The 9422-nt window shown below is 39.8% G+C and overlaps 1 protein-coding gene across 1 annotated transcript; it reads right to left on the bottom strand.

The window, feature by feature from the left end:
• Window positions 1-292: 292 nt before the first annotated feature.
• Window positions 293-9328, bottom strand: LOC103798664 (protocadherin-11 X-linked-like; the record flags this gene model as incomplete). The annotated part of the gene is given in 2 exon segments (XM_009070941.1): window positions 293-961; window positions 6819-9328. Coding segments are annotated over 2 exon segments (2516 nt in total), but the record flags the coding sequence as incomplete, so codon positions are not given.
• Window positions 9329-9422: the final 94 nt, after the last annotated feature.

The following is a 9422-nucleotide window of genomic DNA, read 5'->3' as shown; positions in this document are numbered from 1 at the left end:
ATGTGCTGGCCAGCAGTTGAAAAAATGATGTATGTTATGCTTTATTTTAGGACACTGAAAACCAAGCCACTGGATTTATGAGGGATTTTTTAAATAAAAATACTTTCAAAGGTTAAATGTTTGGCACCTGTGACACAGATTATCTAGACTTCAGCAAGCAAAATGCAAATTAAAGTTGCTTTTGCAAAGTTCCATGAATGCTTTCCAGTTATTTCAGAGGTGATCATTTGTTACAAAAATGGTGTGGCTAAGAAAACAGGAAGCACTCATTTTTCACTACTACTACTATCGTGCCTCTAAAATGAGAAAGCAGTGACTTGATCAATTCTATTTATGATCCATAGCAGCAATATCATCATTAAAAATATTATGGAATAGATATAAATAACACTTAATTCTTAACATGTATAATGGTGCTCTAAGTGACAACAACCCATTTGTTTTTTTTCTTTTAAATGCAGGGAGTATAAAGAACTTTACATTCTCTTTTGAACATAGGAATAAAATTTATTGCTCCCTTTTCATATATTTATAGAAACAAAATTCCTAATTGCTTCAACTAAAATAAATAAGGAAAAAAAAATAATCTGGGACAAGAAGATGATTACAAGCAAAATCAATTTACCATAATCACCCACTGTGAAGAAGGATGGGTCACATTACTTTGTTCTTAGCAAAACTACGTTAGAGAACACTATTATAATAGCACAACGTACTAAAATTTCTTTGTCTTTTCCTTTTTAAAAAATTCTTGCCCTTGATACCTTTCAGTAGGGCATCTTGACCAGTTCATCGTCACTTCCAAACCCCTCTGGAGATCAGACGATAAATGTCTTCGGCAATCAGAGACAGGACAAAGGGCTTTCTCGTGCTATTTCCTTGTTTTCATATTTGCTGGTTTAACATCATTGAGTACACGTACGACTTCAGTACATAACATCAGCTGCGGTGACGTTCAGAGCTGGCAAACAGAGAAACAGCATGAGAAAAGCCCTTGCCTGCAGCATTTTTCCCCATAAATTGTCACGTTTGTTTCCAAATTTCTACCATGTCAAGCACTGTATGGTTTGAGAACTACTGTGCTTCTAAGTAACCAACCAGTGTTGAGGGGTGTGTGTGTTTTCAGCTTTCTACGCACAAGCAAAGCTCTGCACACATCTATATAGACATAGCGAAACTGCTGGGACAGAAGGAGCCACAGAAATAACTTCTATCTCTATTAGTCTAAGTTACTTACTAACTTTTTGCTTTACCAACTCAAAACCCAAAGTGCTGTTGCAAGATTAGAGCTACCAGAAGACTACTATGCTACCTACGACACATTCTACAGGGATTTTTGTAGCCTTCACTCAAGAGCTTTCCATTCATTCAACTTTCCTGAAAGCATAAAGTAGTTTTATTTGAAGAATTAGTTTGCATCTTTAGTCTATATTTATCAACAACAGAGTTAAGTCCTAAAAATTCACAGCAATGAAGCCATTCTGATCAATTATTTCCCAGGAAAGCAAGAACTATTGATACCACAGTCACCATACCACTAGCCACTCACTGGGCAGGAAATTGCTATCAGTTGCAGATTATTGAGTGCAATACCTTCTGGGAGAATACAGGAAAATAAAGAAGTGTGAAAATTAAACCACAGTTAAATCAGACTTAAGCCTTGGCAGTAGTTTGTAGCTATAAGGCATGTAGAATAATGAAGTTGGCTCACAAGGAGAAAAGAGTAAACTTCAGTTATCCTACTGAAAAGTGACGTGAAATGCACCTAATGTATGAAAAATTATGTTTCTACTGCCCCAAGGCAAGTGGCTGGTGGAGAGAGTGTGTTATTGTTGGAGCTTGCACAAAAATCACCTAATTATTAATGCTGTTACTTCATCTGCCAACTGCAGCATAACCTCAGACAAGGAGATATTACTGGGGGAAAAAAAAGTGCCTTTGTTTTCTCTGAATTAGCTTTTCCTGAAGTGTCATATTCAAAATCTTTCATTTTTTCCTCACACAAAACACAAATTTCTCTTTTACTCCATTCATGCTTTGTCTTTGCCTTCTACTATGAGGCAAAGGGGACACTTTGTAAAGTTATTACAAGATATTCAAAGATACTCAAAGTAAAAGATATTAAAAGAACAACTCTGAAGTAGATTTTCTTCAAAGTGTTGCACAGAGGAAAAGCATTTTCCTGACCAGCTTCACTTCAGTAGTGATGCACATTTAAATAGCTGCTCACTAACTTCTGATTCGCAGACTTTGACTACTATTTCAGTTAGAAATCTCTTCTCCAGATGTGAATTTCAGTTGTCCTTTTCTGAAATGCATACCTATGGCAGAAGATCAGCACCACCAGCGAAAATACCAGAAATTTCAGATAAAATAACAAGAATATTTAGAATCATAGTAATCAATTTTGAAATGGCTTTTAGGAAGGGTTTATACCAACAGCTATTTAGCTGATACTTAGAAGAAAATGCTCTTTGGGTGTAATTTACTTTGCATCTGTCAATACAAAATACCAGTGTAGTATCTATAGCCTTTTACATCCCAGAAGCATCAGCCCTGCCTACTGATGAATACAGGATTCTAGATTAAACTCACTTGTCTCACTGTTACTAAACAAAACAATAAATCCTGCAGCTAAGGATTCACAGGACAGGTTGAGTTTTCAGCTATTAGTTTCAGGAACAGTGCAATATTCTTTCAATTCACATCCTAAGCACACTGGTCTCATAGGGAGTGGGAAGCTATAATGACATTTCACCACACTTGAAATCAGAAAACCAAATATACCATAATTGTAAGCAGGTCTAAGCAGTCAGTGATGGAATCACAGAATTGAGACAGTGGGGCCCCAAAAGGCAATGTATTTGAAATGAGGTCTCCTTCCCAAGCTAAGCTCTGTAAGGAATGTAATGTCTATCTCCACTCAGCTCCTGACAAACAAGCTCAGCAGAGACCACTGGGTCACTTGAAATGTCTATTCCTAAGTACAGAGCAATTCACAGACAATAGAATCCTTCCAGCTACGATCAGCTAATGAAGATTTGCATTAGGAAACATGAGAAGAAGCAATCTGCTTGTCTGTTCCCTCCCTCAACAACTTCCCAAACATGGTATAGTATTCTAGCAGTGGAGCTAAATTAACATACAGACCAGAGTCCACTGTGGGTCAGGGAAAGGCATCAAAAAACATGGAATCACAGACTGAGAGCACCATTGCACCTTCCAACTCTACCAGTGGCAGAGCTGCTGCTTCCAGGGACACCCACACTTCAATAATACTGAGAAAAGACTTGTTCTTAAAGTTTAAAATGACAACCCAAAAGGTCACAGGACCCTTCCTGAGTGACTAGGTGTACATTTTCCAACATTTCTACTCTTCCCATCCCATGCATTAGACTATTTTCAAATGAAAGAACACCTGAAATAGCACTGGTTAAAAGAAGGGGACGAGAAGAAGGAGCTGCAAAGTTCTACTGAATCTTTGTGGCATTAAGTTCTTTGAACAGAGCTGCCACACATAACTCTGTGCTTTATAATTATGGCTGTTTTGACTAGACAGGCTGATACCTCGACAGGCACTGGAATTGTCTGAATGCTGTTTTGAGGAGTTGAGCAAAGATTTCAGATTTTTGAAATTGTGTTACATGCTGCAAGAAAACTAGCCTGGAAAAAACTCCTCTCTCTTCTTTTCATCATTCCCATGCAAATGCAAAAAAAAAGAATCAAATTTGTGTCAGTCTGGAATACTTCACACAGTTTGCTCCCACTGAGGTAAATGTCAAAGATAACTGAGCTCTTACAAAGTGTGCAGACAAGTAAACTCTAAAGGTGCTGTGCATTGCTGCACCAGAGAAATACACATTTCTTTGAGGCCCATGACCACCAAAACAATGGAAATCTGATGACATGGAAAATCAGTTTGATTTTATAAGACTCCAGATATCCTGGTTTGAAAAACCTTATTGTTACTATGCCCCTTCATAATTTATCACTTGGCGAAACTTCTTCAGAAGAATTCTCTCTCCTACATCCCAAAAGAAAGATGTCATTCTGAAGGTCTTTTGCCACTAGTATTTATTAATTCCTACTGTAACTTCAAAAGAATGTTGGTGCCTCTCCCTCTTTCACCTTCTCAGACAAATGCAACAGGATCTTGACCTCTCTCTTAGGGGACATTACATTATGGCAATACTTTTCCCTCTTCAGCTTCCTGTAGTTCATGATCCAATGCATCCTCAACTGCTTCAGGAGTCTCCATTCCTTCTGCATAAAAATTTCGGCTGTTGCACTGCTTATTTATTTGCCCACACGACCACTAAAGAGATATTTTGGGGTTTTGAGTAGAAAACCCTTTCCATCTTTGCTTGCATGTTTTTTTGAGTACAACTGTTATAATGACTTTCTGTCATTTTATAGATCACTTAGACAAATTTAGCAGTAAAGCAAAGGCATCATTTCCTGTCTTTAAAGACATGAATCAATACCATTCAGACAGACACAAAATTTAATAGCTTCCAAAGAAAACATATATTTTTAGCTGTAACTCTATATTATTTCAAATATCTGAGTAAAAAGTCTTGCATGGACAAAACTAGCAAGAGTGGAGATGTGCAGCCTCATTAGAAACTGAAGAGATACCAGAGTGAGTGGAATCTTCTTCAGACAACTCTAGAGTCACCTCCTATAGCTCCACAGGAGATAAAACTATCCAGACTACAACACACAAAGCCAGGTTAGGAGTAGGACTAACTTTTAAGAGATCCACTGAACTTTAAGAAATTCTTTACTTGTTTTTACCTGTCATGAAATAGAATTTTCAGTTGGTCACAGGCCAACACAAAGTATTTCCTCTAATGGCCTTTCTTGCCCAATTTATGTAAATAAATGTGTTCATGACATGATTTATATTTATTTAAATAAGTAATAAAACTGTGAATTTGTGTGTTCAAAGATGTTTTCAAATTAGTGCAAAGAGCCATTGATGGTGAGTAGTTAACACTTTCTCCACCAATGTGATGACTTTCATGCAGAAAAAATGTTCCTAAAAAGAAGGATAGCTGTGCTTTTAACAGAATCACTACAAATGGTAACATGAATCTCTTTTTTTATGCATTCAGTTTATCATACTAACAATTTCAGGTACAGCTCCACGAAGACAGGCTAATACCAGGTAGTGAGCATGAAAAACCTCACAGTTCTATTCTGCTTCCCCAGATAGAAAGCCCCTGTCAGAGACCTTTAAGGTACAGATTAGAGAAAAAGCTCTTTGCCCCAACCAACTTCTGCAGAGGAGAATTGCTTTCCATTCCACTTTCTAGGTTTTTACTAACACAGAAGGACTTTGAGAGTCATGAGCTTTCTTTGTTAGCAGCTTTACTGCACGACAAAGTGGCTTTCAGCAAACAATGGCAGAAGTTTTTTTGACTCACAGGAACTATACCAGAAGCTCATTGAAAAATCACTTAGATCAGGCCTACAGGAATGCTGAAAACAGGAGTTATGGGAGTTCAAACAGATGAACAAACTGGTAAGAAGCTTTTCTAATGTGCCATTTAAATGAACACATTCAAATACCTTTGACAGAAAACACTCAAACCTTGAAGCTCTATACATAGTGATACAGACAACCACACAAATTTGTGTTGGGAAAGGGAACAAAGAATAAAAATAACAATATGTCCTGCAATTTTCAAAGATATGATGACTGCTCTGACTGAACAGCTTTTTTATGCATGTTGTTATCACTATGGTTGTAATAAAACAAAGCCCACAATCTAAAACTTCAAAAAGCAAAAAGTCTAACAGACTTAGTCATGCTGAGGATTTGTTCCCAGGCAACATTAAAATATATTACCAATCGCATAATAAACTCTCCTGAAATATGTGTTGCTTTAATGATTCATTCCTTGACCAATAAATGCTTAACTAGAAAATTATTTTCACTGAAAACTTTGTGCTCCTTGTGAAGAAAGAGAAGGAAAGTGAAGTAAACAGAAAGACAGCAAAGCTTTATCAAACTTTTCAGAATATGGATAAACATTAGAAGCAATTCCAGTAACTTGAAGCCTTTCTGTAGGGTCTTGAAGAATAAAGGGTACTTTGCTTCTCAATTTATTTTTAGCTTTAAGCTGAGGATTCTTTAGACATTTCCTTTGTTGTACTGAATTTCTGAGAAGCTAATACCTGGTTTATCAGGCAGAGCAGCAAATAAGTGAGAGCAATTATGCTGATGCTTCTAATTTTTCCCTAACTTTGCCTGTCGACTGTGTCATCCCACCAGCTTTAAGTAGCTCTTAGTCTGCAAATGGCACTGCAATGCTCAGAGGAAAATCTCTGCCTGCTTTTGAGAGACCTTGAAGGAAAGCTATGCCCAAATGAAGGCTGCAATTCCAGACTCCATTAATATTAAGAACCACTTATCAGATCCTGTAAAGCTTTATTGCTTTCCACCTGGCCTAGATTACTTCAACTCCTGAGCACACCACATTGCAGAGGACAGGACCACAACCCTTCCTGCCTTGCTGAGCTGCTCGAGGTCCTGCAGGGAAGCAGGAAGTGCCATGCTGCCATCTGCAGTCAGGATCCCCACCAGAGTGATCACTCACTCCTCCATCCCCTTACAGCCAACACTCCTTTTCTCCTCATTTTCTCCCTTATCACTGCTGAAGCTCAAACTGTTTACTTTACAATGCCTCGATCGAACATTAGCATTCAAACTTAATCCTTGCAGAACAACTTATTTTGTAGTGCTTCAAGCTAGAGCTCTAGGAATGGCAGAGTAAGAAGGGAAGGAGGAAAGCACCTTAAAAGTCCATTACCTGTCTGGTGTGTATGGGGCCTGGGGTCTTGAAGCCTCCTTGACAGCTGCATTCAGAAACACTGTAAGGGTCCGAGCTGCTGGATGAGCACTTGGAAAGCGAGTCACAGCCCACCACAAAGGTGTTATCTAGAGGCAGTTCCTGAATGACATGGTGCTTCTTGGGGGGTACAGGAGTCTCAGGTTTAATTTGAAAGGTAGGCTGTGGAGAAGCAGACTTGTAGTGCTTTGCTAAATCTGGGCTATCAGGCTTAAATGTGGTTGGTGTGGTGGCCCAGTTATATTTTCCCATAGTCTGTTCTTCTAGCTCTACAGGAATGTCTAAAGTGCCATTTATGTGCTCGTGGCCAGGATCATCAGGCTTGGATTCTTCAATGGTCACAAAGTTAAGGAGAAGACTTTTTGGAGAGCGCTTCTTCTTCTTCTTCTTTTTCTTGATCTGCCTGTTCTCTTGGTTTGGGGAAACCCATTCACCACTCTGCTTGTTTTTTTGGACAACCTTGTGCCTGGGCGTCTGGCGGCACCGTACCAAAGCAGTAACAAAAATCACCAGAATAACTGTCATAGTGCCTGCAATAATGGCAATGATGATCTTGACATAATCATTGGTCTGTGGGGTTATCTCACCATCCCCAATGTTCTGGCCGACTGGAGTTTCCATGTTCCTGCGCACTAACTCTTGTACGTAGGAACTGTTGGTGACCGTCTCGTTCACAAACAAATGTACAAGAGCTATAGTGTAAAGAGACTCAGGCTGTCCCAGGTCATTGACTTTTATCACCAGTCTGTGCAAGCCATGATCTGATGGAATTACCTTCTCTTTCAAAGTAATATTGCCTGTTAACTGGTCAATTGTAAACAAGCCCCTGGAGTTCCCACCTATGATGCTATAGCGGAGCTCTGCATTCATTCCCGTGTCATTATCAACTGCAAAGACTTTAGTAACCACAGCCCCTGGGCTGGCTGACGTTGGAACCAACTCATAGGAGTAATTAGATGAAGGAATAACAAAAACAGGCCTGTTATCATTTACATCAACAACATTGATGGTCACTTTGGCAGTTGAGGAACGCTGCAGTCTTCCACCATCCACAGCTTTCACCTGGAAAGTATATGAGCCCTGCTGTTCCCTATCAAAGGTGATATTAGGCCTGATTACACCAGTAAGTGGATCGATAATGAAATTATCTCTCCCATTTAAGATGGAGAGAGTGACCGCAGCATTCTCTCCCGCATCAGCATCTGTGACTGTGATAAGCCCCACGGTGCCATACATGGGCAGGTTCTCTGGCACATAGAAGTTATACTCGTTATGTGTGAAAGCAGGGCTGTTATCATTCTGGTCCAGCACTGACACTGTCACCGTGGCATTGGTCTGCAAAGGGGGCATCCCATTATCCTTAGCCAGCACAGTGAAAGAGTACCTGTCTTGCTTTTCCCTGTCCAGCTTCCTCACTGCTGTCAGGATGCCTGTCCGGCGGTCGAGGTTGAAAATGGGGGGAGCATCAGAACCCAGGATATAGCTGATCTCAGCATTGCGCCCACTGTCAGCATCTGTAGCACTTATCTTGGTCAGCTGAGTACCAGGAGCGTTGTTTTCCGGGATGGAAAGACCTATGATAGGCTGTGTAAAAACTGGAGCATTGTCATTTTCATCCTTAATTTTGATCAGGAGCATTGCAGACTGGTTTAGGGGAGGTTTCCCTGAATCTGAAGCCACTATTTTAATGGCATATTCCCGTGTTGCTTCATAGTCCAGAAAGGTGGCTGTCTCCAGGAGAAACTGATTATCAAACACTGGCTTTAGCCTAAAAGGGACATCATGATCTGTAAAACAAGTAACTCTCCCATTCTGATCAGCATCCTTGTCCATCACTGTTATCAATGCAATTTTAGTATTAAGTGGAGCCTTCTCAGACAAAAGCACTGTCCCATTCACTGGATTGATGATGTATCTTGTGTCTATTGATGGGACATTGTCATTAATATCTGTGACATTAACAGTCACTGTTGCTCTTGATGGAGTTGAACTGCCATCACTTGCCAAAACAGTTAATTTGTGTACAGGAGACTCCTCCCTGTCTAGTGGTTCCCTTATAGTGATGAGGCCAGTGGTGTTATCAATGGCAAACAGCCGTTTGGCCAAACTGGAGATCTGGTTGCTGAAATAGAAGTGGATTTGTGCATTGGAGCCCAGGTCTGCATCAGTGGCATGGAGCTGGGAAACAGAGGTGCCCACTGGAGCGTTTTCTGGCACACTAACTTCAATGTCATTCTCTTTGAAGACAGGACGATTGTCATTCACATCCGTCACTGTGACTTGCAGGATGGCAGTGCTAGATCTTGGAGGGCTTCCACCATCTTCCACTTTTATTTTCATCACATAGGTGTCCTTCTGCTCCCTATCCAGGATCTGCTGGACAATCAGTTGAGGCCACTTATCTCCCTCGGGTGTCTCAGTTATATCAAGACCAAATACATTTTGACCCTACAAGACACAGAAAGAACTCACTTTAGCATAACAGTGTATTTTAAATAGAAAAACATCTCATTATTCTTCTGTCATGGAATATATATTTACATATATACTCTATACCATAATATA

Source organism: Acanthisitta chloris, unplaced genomic scaffold, assembly GCF_000695815.1.
Source record: "Acanthisitta chloris isolate BGI_N310 unplaced genomic scaffold, ASM69581v1 scaffold12553, whole genome shotgun sequence".
NCBI classification, from domain to species: Eukaryota; Metazoa; Chordata; class Aves; order Passeriformes; family Acanthisittidae; genus Acanthisitta; species Acanthisitta chloris.
This window is presented reverse-complemented; position numbering and strand designations above follow the sequence as displayed.